Source organism: Marmota flaviventris, chromosome 17 (assembly GCF_047511675.1).
Source record: "Marmota flaviventris isolate mMarFla1 chromosome 17, mMarFla1.hap1, whole genome shotgun sequence".
NCBI classification, from domain to species: domain Eukaryota; kingdom Metazoa; phylum Chordata; class Mammalia; order Rodentia; family Sciuridae; genus Marmota; species Marmota flaviventris.
The window spans coordinates 74,894,607-74,910,187 of record NC_092514.1 but is presented as its reverse complement, the minus strand read 5'-3'; the positions used below and the strand labels follow the sequence as shown (position 1 = coordinate 74,910,187).

At 60.4% G+C, this 15,581-nt stretch overlaps 1 protein-coding gene across 1 annotated transcript in view; it reads left to right on the top strand.

Annotated features, from left to right (window-relative positions):
• The window catches only part of Dnah17 (dynein axonemal heavy chain 17), a 93,836-nt gene that overhangs the window by 23,118 nt on the left and 55,137 nt on the right, over window positions 1–15,581 (top strand). Inside the window, exons 18-29 of the mRNA XM_027923945.3 lie at window positions 679–861; window positions 2,976–3,230; window positions 4,414–4,583; window positions 5,143–5,365; window positions 6,567–6,683; window positions 6,797–6,883; window positions 8,731–8,883; window positions 13,243–13,491; window positions 13,896–14,018; window positions 14,502–14,849; window positions 14,946–15,037; window positions 15,304–15,430. Of these exons, the coding sequence (XP_027779746.2) occupies window positions 679–861; window positions 2,976–3,230; window positions 4,414–4,583; window positions 5,143–5,365; window positions 6,567–6,683; window positions 6,797–6,883; window positions 8,731–8,883; window positions 13,243–13,491; window positions 13,896–14,018; window positions 14,502–14,849; window positions 14,946–15,037; window positions 15,304–15,430 (2,127 nt within the window). The remainder of the gene's footprint in view (window positions 1–678; window positions 862–2,975; window positions 3,231–4,413; window positions 4,584–5,142; window positions 5,366–6,566; window positions 6,684–6,796; window positions 6,884–8,730; window positions 8,884–13,242; window positions 13,492–13,895; window positions 14,019–14,501; window positions 14,850–14,945; window positions 15,038–15,303; window positions 15,431–15,581) is intronic.

The following is a 15,581-nucleotide window of genomic DNA, read 5'->3' as shown; positions in this document are numbered from 1 at the left end:
CCAGGCCAGACAAGAGGGAGCACTGGTTCACTCCACCAAGAGATGCCCCCGGGTCCTCCAAGAGGGTGACCCTCTCCCCACCCAATTCCCCTGCGTTATGGTGACTGCCAAGTGACTCTGAGGCTGCCAATAAGGCAGGTCAGAGCCCCCAGTCACCCACAGGAATAGCATGGCCCTGAGATGCTCGAGCCACGGAGGGCAGTAGGATGAGCACAGGTCCCCAGGGCTGGTTCGTGACTTCCTCGGTCCATTCTGCTGTGACAGGAGGCCAGACCAGGGCTTCCAGGAGCAGACAGGGCTGCGGCCACCGGGGAGCTTTGGCAACAGGAGCCGGGGGACGTGAGGGTGGCCAGCAGGGCTGAGTCCTCTGGTTCAGTCTTAGTAACCTGGGGACAGGGCAGCGACTGTCCCCACCCTCCACACTGATGACCCTTGCTTTATACTGAAACTTAAGTGACCTTCTCGAGGCCACACAGCGGATGGTCAGCAGCTGTGGGCTTGGGACCAAGTGACCGTCTCCCCTGGCACCGCCTCCCCACACAGCCTGCTCCTGCGATGTTGGGTCCCAGGGCCTGCGCTTGTCCCCTACTGAGAAGGGCATTCCCTCAACCTCACCTCGGACAGTGCCAAGGACGGTGCTGGGAGAGCCACGGCCCTGACCGCGACCCCTTGTTTCAGGAGAGTGTGGCGCCCCTGTTTGAGATCCACATGGAGCTGAATGATGAAGGGCTGACCTTCAACCCGTCGCTGGAGGTGGGCTCTGAGCGTGGCTTCCTGGCGCTGATCGAGGGCCTGGTCAATGACATCTACAACGTGGCCAGACTCATCCCCCGGCTGGCCAAGGGCAAGGTGAACTACAAGGTCAGTCCTGGCTTACTGTGGCCTGCCCTCTCCCTGTGTGGGCAGCCCCTGCTCTGGGGTTTAGAATGGCGCCCCCAGCTCAGCACAGTGACAGCAGTGGCCCTGAGGAGGGGCTCCGGCTTTCTCTCCCGAGGGTCCCCAGGACGGCAAACTCTCTCTCCCTCTCTCCCTCCCTCCCCTGAATCCGTCCTTCCCAGGGGGCCTCTGGTCCCCTGGCTGTCACTCCTAGCCGGATGTGGGGAATGTGGTCTCCACTCTCCTGGGTCCACTCTGGGGATCGCCCCGCCCTCGGGCATTTCCAGTCTGGGTGCTGGTGTTTGTGAACGCGCGTGTGCATTTTTGCCTGTGTGGTGAGGTGAGTGGGGACACAGGAGGACAGCGCTGACTCCCGGGGAAGCTCAGAACTCTTCCCGACGGGCGGGAGGATCTTCCAGACCGAGTCGGGCTTGTGACTTCTGAGCCGCAGCAAGGTGGCATGCCTGGCCCCCGTGAGCACAGCAACCTGTCCCAGACTTCAGAATGGCTCGCCACAGTTTGGCACACACAAGACAAGCAAGTGCCCTTGGAGGTGGGGTGCCTGGGGGCTACCCTCCACCCGCACCCGAGTTTCCCCAGACCAGTAGCCGCTGTGGACAGAGCTAGCCGCCCCCCACCAGGGCTCTTATGGCACCCAAACACAGGATATCCCAGAGACACTGGGGACACGAGGACGGGATGTTGCAGAACTGAAGGGCTCTGTGGTACCAAGGGTCTCTCAAAGCCTGCCAGCTAGGGGCAGAGACAGCCTGAGTCTGACCTGTGCCACACGGTTGGCAGATGGCGGCAGGGTCAGGCACCCACAGCCAGAGGCCCAGGCACCCAGGCATGGGTGGCGGAGAATCCCAGGGGTGCTTCTGATGGGGCAGCCTGGAGGAGTTGGGGTGAGGGCAGACAGGGACGGAGCAGGAGACCTTGGAGCTGAGAGCATGGTGGGGTCCAGGCTGCCAGCCTAAAGTCCTAGGGACCTAGGGGACGGTGGCCCTGCAGGGGGACTGCTAGGAGGGAGAAGCCTGTCTGTCTGGGGAGCTGGCGCCACCTGGCGGCTGGAGGGAGCTCCCACTGGCCCAGCTGACCTACAGTGGGGTCCACAGTGCTGGCCAAAGTGTTGGCCTCAGGTACAGCCGGGGACCAACACAGTCACTGAGAGGCAGACCCAAGACGGGTGCCCCAAAGCTGAGACACGCACCCTGGGGCCCCCATACCCACCCTGGGGCCCAGGTGGAGTTTCACACCCGAGGACAGACTGAGGACTGGCCCGTTACTCAGGACAGACCACTCCAGGCCGTGCCTCGGTGGCTGTGGGAACTGCTCCCGGAGGAAGCCTCTCTCCACCAGGGAGGTCGTGACACTGCAGGACACCAGAAGAGACAGAAAATAAAACCTGGTTCACGAACACGCACGCACCACCTTGGGACTCACTGGTCCCGCGATCCAAGCGTCTCTTTTTGCATACCACTTGAGTTGGATCTGTCACTTAAAACTGAAAAGATCCAGTCCAGCACAGGCCTCCTGAGCTCTGCTCCAGGCTCCAGGGGTAGACGGCTTTCCACTCCCCACTCTGCTTCTTCCCGCCACAGGGCCCGGGCACATGCTGGGTGGTTGCCTGGAGAGCTGCTTCTCTTGCTCTCTGTCTGCCTGCCATCAGCTCTCCTCCCAGCGGTCATTTCTCAGGGGCATTCCCTGACCTCCTCCGCATCACACCTTAGAGCAAGGGTCAGAGCCAGCAGGTGTTGCTTCTGTGCTTCTTTGATGGAAGTCTGTGCCTGCACCTGGACAGCACACCACATGTGGGCCCTCCTTTGCCCCGTGTCCACCCTAACACAGGGCACACAGCAGGGGCTGAGTGGAATGGAACGAGGGAACTGAGGTGGGAGTCATCCGGGTCCTTGGGGCAGAAACCACACTGGCAAGTCTCCCAAGAGAACGCGCCGTCGTCAAAACCGTCCCCAGCGGTGGGAGCTGGGCGCCACTGCCCCACCCACAGCTGCTTCCAAGGCAGGGAGGGACATCTGTCAGAACCGCGGGCGGGCGGGCGGGCAGGCGGCTCACCCCCGGCCTCCCCCGCCCGCTTTCAGACGGAACTGGAAGACCAGACGGACCTCATCGAGATGCGGGAGGAGCTGTCCGGCATGGTCATCAACGCCATGAAAGAGGCGGAGGAGTACCAGGACTCCATGGAGAGGTACTCCTACCTCTGGACGGACGACCTGCAGGAGTTCATGCGCAACTTCCTCATCTTCGGGCACGTGCCCACGGCAGAGGAGCTGGACACTCGGACAGACATCACCACGCCCAAGACGCCGCCGGCCCTCACGCAGTTCCAGGAGCAGGTGTGCCCAGGCCTCCAGAGTCTCCCAGTCAAGGACACCAGGGCTCGGTGTAAAGCCTGGTGTCACCCTTGAAGACATGGTCTCGCTGTCGTTCAGGTCTGCTGAGGCCCCTAGATCAGGGGACAGTCACCACCAAGAGGGTAGTGTGCAGAGGAGGGGTGCGCGTACCACGCAGGCCCCAGGCCCCAGGGCAGGTCGGGAGGTCGGGGAGCATGGGTCACGTGGGCAGAAGAAGCCCTGCTGCAGTCTGTGGGAAGGACCCGGCAGTCGGCAGGCCCAGGGCTGGCCAGCATCGTCCCCCACAGGCAGGCCCAGGGCTGGCCAGCATCGTCCCCCACAGGCAGGCCCAGGGCTGGCCAGCATCGTCCCCACAGGCAGGCCCAGGGCTGGCCAGCATCGTCCCCCACAGGCAGGCCCAGGGCTGGCCAGCATGATCCCCCCACAGGCAGGCCCAGGGCTGGCCAGCATGATCCCCCCACAGGCAGGCCCAGGGCTGGCCAGCATCGTCCCCCACAGGCAGGCCCAGGGCTGGCCAGCATGATCCCCCCACAGGCCCAGGGCTTCAGTGGCTGTCTTGAGTGGGCTGGGCCACCCTGGGGTGCTGAGGGCAGGGGTCAGTGTGCCTGTGTGGTGTTGGGGATCAACCCAGGCCTCAGCAAGCGCTCTGCCAGGGCAGGGGTACCCATCCCGAGAGCCAGGCCCTGGGAGAGCCCGGGAATGGCTGCCTGCAGCCCAGCGCCCTCCCATGTGGGGAGCACGGGAGGCCCCAGAGGTCAGAGCACCAAGAGGCACAAGGTCAGGGATGTGCCCAGCAAGGAGCCCCTCCCCATGCCATCCCAAGGCACAGCGAAGAGACAGCCTGTGAGCAAGTGCCACCTGGCCCTCAGGGGGGTTGCAGCTGTGTGGTTAGAGAGCCCCAAGGAGGACCCGGGGTCCCTCGGAGCCTGCGACCACCTCTGAAGCTCCCGGCCCTTCCTGCTCCTGGTGTATCCGACTCTGTCCCCTGACAGGCCACCCTGAATGTGGGGCTAGAAGGCCCCCTGGGGAGAAAACACCTTGTCACCAGGATCCCCCGTGAGCACGCCCGCTGGGCAGCTGCCCTCTGCCGCCCGACCAGGAGGCAGCGCCGGCTCCCAAGGTCAAGGGCGGCCGGCATCCTGACGGCCGGCGGCTGGTTTTCCAGATCGACTCCTACGAGAAGCTGTACGAGGAGGTGTCCAAGTGCGAGAGCGCCAAGGTGTTCCACGGCTGGCTGCAGTGCGACTGCCGCCCCTTCAAACAGGCCCTGCTCAACACCATCAAGCGTTGGAGCCTCGTGTTCAAGCGGTACCTGAGCGACTACGTCATCAACAGGTGGGCAGGCGCCCGGCCCGCCCTCCGCTGCCCACCCCGGGGGGGGGGAGGCTGGGAAGGAAGCCAGGACATCCCGGGCGGGCCCTGAGCCACCCAGCAAGGGCAGGTTCCTGCAGGTGGTGTCCCCGCTGTCAACCCCTGTTTATGGAGCACTACAGTGTCCTCGTCGGATGCCAGGGAAACCCTGGGGGGCCCAGAGGCCAGCAGGGAAAGCTGACGTCAAGCAGACGCCCAGGAACTGAACTGCTGGCAGCAGTCGGGCTGTGACGGGCACGCTGCCCAGAGAGGGCGTCCCACAGCCAGCCCACCCAGGCGGCCAGCAAAGGCCCCCGAGCTGCGGCCTCCAGCTGGGACTACCACATCAGCTCCAGCTACTTTGGCGGGGCCTGGGTGACATCAGGGGACCAAAGGGGGCCAGCAGCCCTCCTGCTCCAGGCAGGGCCTGGCGTGGCAGCCAGGTCCCCTCACCACTGTCCCTTCCTCTGGAGGGCCTCCAGTCCCTGTCCAGTGTGGTGCCCCGGAGCTGGGGGCCTGTCACCGAGGTTCCCTTGGTCCCTAGCCTCACGGACCTGGAAGCCTTCATGAAGGTGTCCCAGTTGGGCCTGAAGAAGCCGCTCAAGGAGGGAGACTATGACGGGCTGGTGGAGGTGATGGGGCACCTGATGAAGGTCAAGGAGAGGCAGGCGGCCACCGACAGCATGTTTGAGCCCCTGAAGCAGACCATCGAGCTGCTCAGGACCTACGGGGAGGAGCTGCCCGAGGAGGCCCACCTGAAGCTGCAGGTAGGCGCCCTGTGCCCTGGCGCCCGCCTCAGTGGAGACAGCGTCCCAGAGCACCAGGCAGGGGCACTCAGACCCCGGGGGAAAGAGGAGGCTTCCTGGAGGTCAGGGCCTCCGGGGCAACGACCTCCAGGGTCCAGGGGTCCCATCTGATGGTCTTGTTGGGCTGAAAGTGTCCTCGTGTCCCACACCTTCTCCCGACACTGGGTCCACCATCAAGGAGGTGGAGGGAGACTGCGGTCACAGAGGACCCCTGGAGAGGAGGTGGTCAGGGAGCGGGGACAGAAGCTGCCCTCACACAGCACTTTACTGGTGGTGGTCAGTTGTCAGCATCAAAGAAGGTGTGGGCAGCCTGGGCCAGGAGCTGGCACTGCCCAGCCTCCTCAGAGACCACTAAGGACACCAGCCTTCCCACACCTGCCTGTGTCTCCTCCTCTCTCTCTTCTCTATGTCCCGTCCACCAGGCACCAACTCTGCCGGGCTGAGGCCTGCTCCCAGGAGCCACAGGGGAAGGACCCTGTAGCCCCGTGGGGTTGGTGGCCAGGGCCACCCTATGCTGTTGAGAGCCTGCCATGGGCCTGTCAGGTTGGGACTACAAGTGGTGGTCTGCCATCATGTCCTAGGCCCTCCGGGACCTTGTGAATGGGAGCACTTGGTCAGCCCCGCGGGGCTCCTAGGCCACACGTGGGGCCCCTGGATGTGAGGGCAGTGCCTGAGCCCCTGCTGCAGCAGACCCTAAGTGGGTCCACCCGGGGAAGCAGGGCGGCCCCTCCGTGTGTAGGCAGAGTTCACAGGCCAGGAATCTGCTTGCTTCCTTTAAAACCTTTTATGGTTATAAGGGCAGCGTTTGCCAGGACAGAGAAGAGCCACCCTGGAGGGGTGGGGTCAGGAAGGAGGGCAGGTGAAAGGGGATGGGTAAGTCCTACCTTGATGGTGGTGGTCACCCAGATCGCCACCTGGGGCAAGACGGCAGAGGACCACACACCCCCAAACACGCATGCTCACACACGCGCGTGTGCGTGTGATTCAGATCGGAAGGGGGAGGGGAGGGGAGGCTCCGACACCCGGGCAGCAGAGTGCACGGCCCAGCGTCCACGGTGTCCACGGGGCCGCTTACGCAGCTTCTCGTGAGTCTGCGATCATTTCACAACAGCAAGTTTAGAAAAAAAGCAAAAGGAAAAGACCCCCTGCCCTGGCCCCGCAGGAGCTGCCGGAGCAGTGGGCCAACACCAAGAAGCTGGCCATCCAGGTGAAGCAGAACGTGGCTCCCCTGCAGGCCAACGAGGTCAGCATCCTGCGGCGAAAGTGCCAGCAATTCGAGGTATGGTGACGGGGTCAGGGCCGCGCTGGGGTGGGGGCAGTGTGGCTGTGGCCCCTCGGGGATGCCAGGCTGGGGTGGGCCTGGGCCAGCGCGTCTGCACCGCTCTCCTGCAGATCAAGCAGCAGGAGTTCAGGGAGAAGTTCCGGAGAGAGGCCCCCTTCTCCTTCAGCAGCCCCGAGCCCTACAAGGCCCTCAACAAGGTAGGTCCCGGGGAGCCGGCTGCCGGCCTGGACCAGCCCCGGCCCTCCTCCAGCTGGCACTCCTGCACGTCCAGAAAGAGCCTCAGCAGGGCCTGCCTCGGGGCCATGCACGCGAGTGTGCGTGCAGGTGCATGAGCGTGCATCTGTGTACGTGTGTGTATGCGTGTGCATGTATGTGTACATGTATGTAGGTGTGTGCACGTGAGGACGTGTGTGCATGTGTACATGAGTGTAGGTGTGTGCGTGTGTACACGATCGTGCATACATGTACACGTGGACATGCAAACTGGAGCGTGCCCCCCCACAGGCCTCCACGCTGTGTGGCAGTGCCTACAGCTGTGCTTCAGGCCCGTGCTCCAGGCCGTCTCACAGACCTGCTGTCCCTCAGCCTGGCATCACCTTGCTGGTCCCGTGTCTGTCCCATGCTGGGCCTCGTCACCTGGGCCTAACACTCACTTTCCATCCCTGACCCCTTCCTCTCTCTGGCCCACCATGTCCAGCCAGATGCCAGGATTCCTACATGTCCCCACTGCATTCCCACTGCCCAAGTCCATGGTCAGTGTCCAATGTAGAAGTTCACAGGTCCGTGGGGCTGGCTACCCACTCAGCCTGGGGCTCTGTGGGCAAGAGCAGGTCAGGTGCCCAGGGCCCAGACGGCTGCCTCGCTCAGCAGCAACTCGAGCTACACAGACACGGACGCCAAGGTGTCCAGTGGTCACCTCGCCTCCCCTGCCCTGAGCCCTGCTCTTCTGCTGCCCAGCTCTGAGGCCCGTCCTTCCAGAGGGCTGGGGCGCTCCCTCCTCCTGGCATCTGCTCACACTCTTTCCCTCCGACCCCCAGAGCGGTCCATCTGCAGGGCCCAGGCGGAACTCACTGGAGAGATCTGGGGGAGGGGGCACTGACAGCCATGTGATCAAAGCCACGGCCTCCAGTGAGTGACAGGGCAGGCTGGGCCCTGACATGCATGTGCCAGGAAGGCTGTGCAGGTGGTGTGCCCACATTCAGGAACCAGCTTTGTCCCTACCTGTCCCATGAAGCTGTGCACCGTGCAGATGTGTGGCGGGGACACACACACACACATACACACACACACACACACACACACACACACACACGATCGTCCCTCAGTACCCAGGGGGATGGGTTCCAGGGCCTGTGGGTGCCAGATTCAACAAGGCCAAGTCCCTCGTAGGAACCTGCAGTGTTTGCACAGAACCCACGCACACCCCTGTAAGTCACCTCTAGACTAGTGATCAACCAGATGCGTTGTAAGTGCCTTCAAATAGTCGTCACACTGCAGTAGATAGAGAACTGACCAGGAAACAGTAAGTCTGGACACGGTCAGTGCATGTCCAGGTTCTCTCTCTTTTTTCCAAACATCTTCAGTCTTCCAAACATCTGGATTCAACTTGGTTGAATCCCAGGGTGAAAACCTGCGGGTGTGGAGGCTGGCGAAGACAGCCAGCACTTGGTGCCAGGGTCTGGGGCAGTCTTTCTCCTCCCTGGCCTAACTAGACCTTCGGACTGTCAAGGCCAGCCAGCATCAGTGCGTCATTTTTAATAAGATAAAAACACAGTATGGAAAGGGGGGCCTGGGAAGTCAGAGGGGACCTCTGAAGAGACCAGGCACCTGCACGGTTGGCCTAACGCCCGGGCCAGGCCTGCCGAGGTGGCCCCTTCCCGCGCTCCAGAGCCAGGGCCGGGGCTCGCAGCAGAGCACAGTGTCTGCTGGGGCCCTGAGTGGAGCGCTGTCCTGGAGGACAGTGTCAGGACACGGGGGAGGAGAGGGGCAGGAGAGGGGGCTGGCACCGGCCCTGACGGCCCCCCGCCGGCCCCTCCCTCCCCAGCAACAAAAGCTCATCGCGGCCATGGAGGACATCATGGAGGCGCTGTGCAAATCTGGGAGTCTGTTTGAGGTCACTGTCCCTGACTACAAGCCGCTCAAAGCCTGCCACAAGGAGGTCCGCCTGCTGAAGGAGCTCTGGGACATGATCGTCATGGTGAGTGGCAGGGGAGGCAGGCCCAGAGACACCAAGGGGGGCTCCACGTGGGGCTGCCCGGCTGCAAGGGGCTGCTCTGGGGCCTCGGGTGGCAAGAGGGCGGCAGCTGGTCTCCAGGTCCCTGGGACGGATTGTCCTCCAGGGCACCCTGCTGCTTATGGGACGGGAGTCCTCTGGCCTCTCTCTACTGCTGTGCCTCCTCCCGCCACCTCCTCCTCCTCCTCTTCCCCCTCCCCCCTTTCCTCCTCCCCCCTCCCCCTTTCCTCCTCCCCCCTCCCCCTTCTCTTCCCCCCTTCTCCCTCCCTCCCTCCTTCCTCCCTCCTCCTCCTCTCATTCTCCCTCACATCTCACCTCTTTTTAAAAGCGTTGTAAAGGTAAGGAACGCTGCATGTCTTGGTCCCTTCAAGCTGCAGCGGCCACACACCAGGTGGAATGCTGTGCTCATGCACAACAGTTACTTCTTCCTGTTCAGAGGCTGGAAAGTCCAAGGTCAGGGCAGATTCAGTGTCTGATGAGGGTGGCTTCCTGGCTCATAGATGGCACACTGTCACTGTGCCTGGCACGGTGGAAGAGGTCAGGTCTCTCAGGAGTCCTTTATTAGGGCACTCATCGCACTCAGGAGGGCCCCACCCTGGGGTTAATCAGCCCACCCACCATGGCCTCGGGGTGAGGTCTGAACACTTGAACCTGGGGTTTGGGGGCGGCGGGACATAGGCATCCTGATCCTAGCACGCCAGGTCTATTGGAAAGACCTGTGACTTCCATCTGCGTTTCTACCAACTCAAGATGATGGGCCCCTTCCCATGTGCTCACTTGCCCTCTCTGTCCTCTCTGCAATGAGCTGCCATCGGTTTTTCCACTTTCTAATTGGACCTTTTTGTCCTTGTCTTTTACTGCTGAGTTTTGAGAGTTTTTGTTTATTCTAGAAACTGGCCGTGGGTCGGATGTGTGGTTTGCAAAGATTCCTCTCGGTCCTGAGCTCACCTTTTAACTGTGACAAAACCTATTTTATCAGCCTTTCCCTTCATGGATTGTGCCTTCAGTGATCAATAGGATGATTCGTTGCCTCCATCCCAAAGACACTCTCCTGTGACTTCTTCCAAGAAGTTGTCTGTCTTACACTTGGGTTGAAGCTCCAGGTGTAGGTGGACCCTCACAGATTGGCATATGGACGTGTTGGAGCCCCAGGACTGTTGGTGAAAAGCTATGGGTCCTCCCTCCCCTGAGCCTGACTCAGCTGGGCGTATTGGAGTGGGACTGTTGGCGGGGTCTCTGTTCTGTTGTGCTGATCTTCATGCCTGTTCCTCGGCAGAACCACCCAGGGTCGATTACTGTACCCGTCCAGCCAGGCTTGATAACCACGCAGAGGAAGTCCTCCCACTTGACTTTCTCTGCCAAGGTTGTTTAATATTCTAGGAAACTTTGGAATCAGTCTACTGTGCCGAGCCTTCCCATCCATGAACATTGTATGTCTCTCCATTTATTTGGCTCCTGTTTCATTTCTTTAATCTGCATTCTGTGGTTTTGACATAGAGACCCTCTACATGACTTGTCACGTTTACACCTCAGTGTTCATGTTCTCTTTGAAGGGATTGTGAATGGCACTGTGTCCTAAGTGTCTGCTCCCTCTTTTGGTCTGGCCTATGCAAATGGGATGAAGTTTTGTGTTTGTTTTCACCTGGGGAACTTACTGAACTCACTTTGCAGTTCTAGGGGTTTTGGTAGATTCCTTAGGGATTTTCTACGAAGACAATAATGTCCTCTGCACCTAGGGACAGTTTGGTCTTCTTTTCCAATTTTCATGGCTTCCTATTTCTTTTTCTTGCCTTTTTGTGGTGTCTGGAACTTCCTGTGCTATGTTGCATAAGAGTGCTGGGTTCAAACATTCTTGCATGATTCCCAGCCTTAGGGAAAGCACTTTACTATTATGTGTGGCGTTAGCTGTAATTCTTTAAGTCATGAAAGTTCTTCTCTGTCCCTGTTATTTTCAGTGTTCATCATGAATAGGTCCTGGATCCTTTCAAATGTGCTTTCTGTGTCAATTCATGAGGTTGTAGGACTTGTCTCCTACGGTCTATCTGTAGCCAGGCGAGTGCTTCATCTCTAGGTGTCTGTCCCCAGACGTGCCTCAGTCCTCCTAATAGCGTGGCTCCTTTAACTCCCTTACCCCTCTGTGCTCGAGAGGCCACCCCGCCACACAGGAGCAGCGGTGGCACGGGGACTTCTTCCCTACTTGGTTGTATGTGATTTCCTGCGTCCCCAGCCTTCCTTGAGCTCCCCGAATTAAACTCCAGTAAAGTCCCCCACCCTTTTTCTCACCGCCCCCCGCCCCAGCTGAGAAGCTGCCTGTCTGCTCTCTGGGTCTCATGCCCCAGAGCGGCCAGGGAAGTGGCCTGCCCTCTCCTGCCATCGGAACCCACCTCAGCGACCTCCTTTCACTGCTTATCTGCCGTGACACACCCAGGGGCTCTCAGCTCTCTGGCGGGAAGGGAACCCGCAGGGCTGCTCCACCTTGGGAGAACTGGGGAAACGGGCAACTTGTTAAAAACCATAAACAGCCTTTCTCATGTGATGCCAGGGGAGTGGGGATTTAGAGCGGCTGGGGAGGGGTGGTATTTGGGGGGAAGAGGCCATTCAGGAGCCTGGAAACCCGCCACGGAAGCAGGTCCAAGCGGGGTCTCCTGTGGCAGCTCTGTGGGCTGATGGGCAGCAGGAAGGCCGCGGTGAGGCGAGACTCAGCAGGTGAGGGAGTCAGGCCCAGCTGGAGGCCTCTTAGCCCGCGCGCGCGTTCTCCGCGTGTGTATGCGCGGGGGCTTCCGCCATTCTCTCTCCTCTTTGCTCAGCTGTTTTCACAAGTATTGGAGCTCTCCTCTCATCCTTCTGATGAGCTTTAGCATCAGTCACCTAACCCTCCGCTCCTCCAACAGGCGGCTGGACATGAGATGGGTCGACGACTCTGCCAACCCCGCGGGGAGACCCTCTCCTGCTCTGCCTCTTCCTTTCTTTCATTTTTGACAAACACCACAGTCAAGGGTCGCAGGCGCCTCCATTCTCATCATGCAGGCCGGCATACCTCGCTCTGTGGCCATCAGGCCTAAAGAGAGGGTGCGAATCCAGGCCCTTGACCCTCCTTCACCACTAAGGGACCTCGAGCCTCTTCCTCGCGAGCGGCTGCTGCCAGCGAGAAAGGGACACTGCCCCGTCCCATCACGAAGCCCTCCAGCCCCGGGAGAGAGCAAAGGCGCGCTCTCCAGGAGGCGACTGTAAATATTAACGGTCAGACTGGTTCTCCAGAAATAATGAGCCAGGACGTCGCAGGGTCACAGGATACAGCGCCAGCCTGAACCCGCTGGAAAGGCCGTGACTCCTGGGTGGAGGGAGGGCTGGCACTCGGTGCCTTCAGGGCAAGCGTCTTACAGACAGTCCCGGTTTGGCCTTCAAGGAACATGGATGCAGGGCAAGCCGGGCCTTCCCGCCTCAGGCACCCGTGAGAACAGTCTCTGATTCCACCAACGACTCGCGGTTTCCAGCTTCATAGCCAACTTCAACCCACCCCAAGTTTCAGAATGCAGGGTTCACAATCTTCTGTTAACCCTCTTGGTAGGGCTTTCTTCAGGTGGTTTTATTTATTTTGTTTCACATTGTCAAGAATAAAGTTTCTTCTAAGATATTTTCATCAGTCAGTATAGGCTAGGTTACTGTGCAGTAACAAACAGCCCTACAAATCCCTACGTATCAAACAACAAAAGTACATTTCTCATTCATGTCAACTCCACACCCTCATTCCAAGCAGCTGTCCCTGGGGCAGCTGTCTGTCAAGGACCAGCTGGCTCCGCACTCCAGGCTGTGAATCAATGGTGCACTTTGGTGACTGCCAAGGCAGGCAGAGAACACCGAGCCAAGTATAGCCAATTAAGACCTTCTGCCTTGAAGTTCAGGACGGCTCACATTTCCCGGCCAAGACAAGTTACATGGTCCTTCTCAGAAGTAAGAGAAAGCTGGATCACGTTCAGCACTCGCAAGGCCCCAACGCAGGTTTTTGCCAAGATACATTCTAATGACCAACTTTTAAATTTCAGCTTTTATGATACGCTGGGTGGGTTTTTTTTGGTTTTTTTTTTTCCTTTGCATCTAACCACTTTCCCAAACTCTGGTTTTAGTTCTCAGCTTTCCTTACTGGGGCCTGGGGACGCAGCTCTGTGGCAGATGCAGGGCCCTTGGTTCGATCCGCAACACTGAAAGACAGAAAAAAAAAAAATCTTTGCTGGAATTTGCTCCTTAAGAGCAAGTGCAGGGAGGTGACGGAGGTGCCCCCGGGCATCCCTCGAGAGAGGAGCTGAAGCCAGGCTCCCATTGCAGGTGAACGCCTGCATTGACGACTGGAAGACCACCAAGTGGAAAGACATCAACGTGGAGCAGATGGACATCGACTGCAAGAAGTTTGCCAAGGACCTAAGGTCTCTGGACAAGGAGATGAAAACCTGGGAGGCCTTCGTGGGGCTGGACAGCACCGTGAAAAACACCATCACGTCCCTGCGCGCCGTGAGCGAGCTGCAGAACCCGGCCATCCGTGACCGCCACTGGCAGCAGCTCATGCGGGCCACCCAGGTACCACTGTCGCCATGGGGTGGAGGGACGGCTCCTTTTCATTCTCTGCTCTCAGCATCTTGAAAGTCGGCGGTTTTCCAACAGAGGGCTCCGCGGGTCTGTTCTGCACGGGGCCCTGCCGGTTTCGCAGCCATCCTCGTGGTAGGATGCATGTCCACAGGGCTCGGGGAGCAGGTGAACAGCTCCCTCAGGGCCCCGGGATCCTCGTCACCCACAAAGACCCTGTCTCCAGACAAGGTCACACTCGGAGTCCGAGGTGCACTCTGCTGTCACATGCTTCCACAGGGAAAGAAGGCGGGGCTTGGCGCCTCGAGGGGCAGAGGGGCCGAGCAAAGCGTGTCCACTGCGTCCCTCCTGCTGCTGGAGGGCGAGACCCCTGGCGGAGCACGGCTGCTTTTCCCTAGGTGAAGTTCCAGATGTCGGAAGAGACGACCCTGGCCGACCTCCTGCAGCTGAACCTGCACAATTATGAGGACGAGGTCCGCAACATCGTGGACAAGGCCGTGAAGGAGTCCGGCATGGAGAAGGTGGGCAGCCATGTCGTAAAATGCCCGTGTGCAGTAGTGTGGGCACGAGGCAGGGAGGACCCTCCACCTGGGCATTCATCTCCTGCTCTTAAGGAACACGGGGAAGGTCAGCGTGACCTTGCACCCCCTGCTTTAATGTGTTTTTAAATCAAAATCACCCATGTGTCAGAGGGGCATCCCTTGGCTGTGGGGTCCTCATACTCACCATGGGTGGCCTCTTGTGCCCAGCCTCCCTCACTCAGCCTCAGGTCTACCTCCTCCTTCCCACCTAAGGCTGAGTGACACCCAGATGTGAACAGCCCACATGGCCTCTGTCCCTTCATCAGGGGCAGGCGGGGGCCTCTGAGGTGCTCCCTCCCGATGGCGACTGTGAATGGCTTGACCACAAACGCCCTGGCCTCATGCCGTGGCCTGGGAACCGTGAGTCCTCCCCTAGCCCTGCGTGCCACATGCTCAGTGCCCTTTGTCCCCTTCCCCTGAAAGGTGCTGAGAGCCCTGGACAGCACGTGGACCACCATGGAATTGGAGCACGAGCCGCACCCGCGCACGGGCACCATGATGCTCAAGGCGGACGAGCTGCTGGTGGAGACGCTGGAGGACAACCAGGTGCAGCTGCAGAACCTGATGATGTCCAAGTACCTGTCCCACTTCCTCAAGGAGGTGACCAGCTGGCAGCAGAAGCTGTCCGCAGCAGACTCGGTCATCTCCATCTGGTTTGAGGTCCAAAGGACCTGGAGCCATCTGGAGAGCATCTTCATAGGCTCGGAAGACATCCGGGCCCAGCTCCCAGAGGACTCCAAGCGCTTTGATGACATCGACAAGGAATTCAAGGTGAGCCCAGCCTGCCCGCTCCAGGGCATCCCCAGGAGCCGCTACCTGGGCCACGCGGGGCCTCCTAACACCTTGGTTGGTCCCTGCTCCTCCCAGGCCTTGATGGAGGACGCCGTGAAGACTCCCAACGTGGTGGAAGCCACCAACAAGCCAGGTCTCTACGATAAACTCGAGGCACTGAAGAAGAGGTGGGTCCCCAGGCGGCCAGACCAGGGGCACTGGTGGCAGAGGCCCCGGTCGGGATGGTGCAGAGCCACGGGTTGTGAGCTCCTTCACCAGGGGGAGCCCGCGGCCGTGCGATGGGGTGGTGCCCTCCTGTCTGGGCAGGCGGAGGTCGGCCGGCAGGGAAGCGAGAGCCACAGGCTGCCCGGCTCCAGGATGGGTCCAGCTGCCGTGGTGTGGGCTGGTGGGACCCGGCGAGTGGCGCTCCCCAGCCTGGTCCCCGCTCCTCTAGCTTGGCCATGTGTGAGAAGGTGTTGGCAGAATACCTGGAGACCAAAAGGCTGGCTTTCCCCCGCTTCTACTTTGTCTCCTCGGCCGACCTGCTGGACATCCTCTCCAACGGCAACGACCCCGTGGAGGTAGGCAGCGCCTGGAGGGGGCCTGGACTCCACCATCCAGGGGGACGCCGGCTGGGAGCCCCCTGGGCGGGACTCACCTGTGTGGCTTGGGGCAAGTTGACCTGCCTCGGGGGCCTCCTTCGCCTGTTCTGCAAAGTGGGTGACGGCAGCG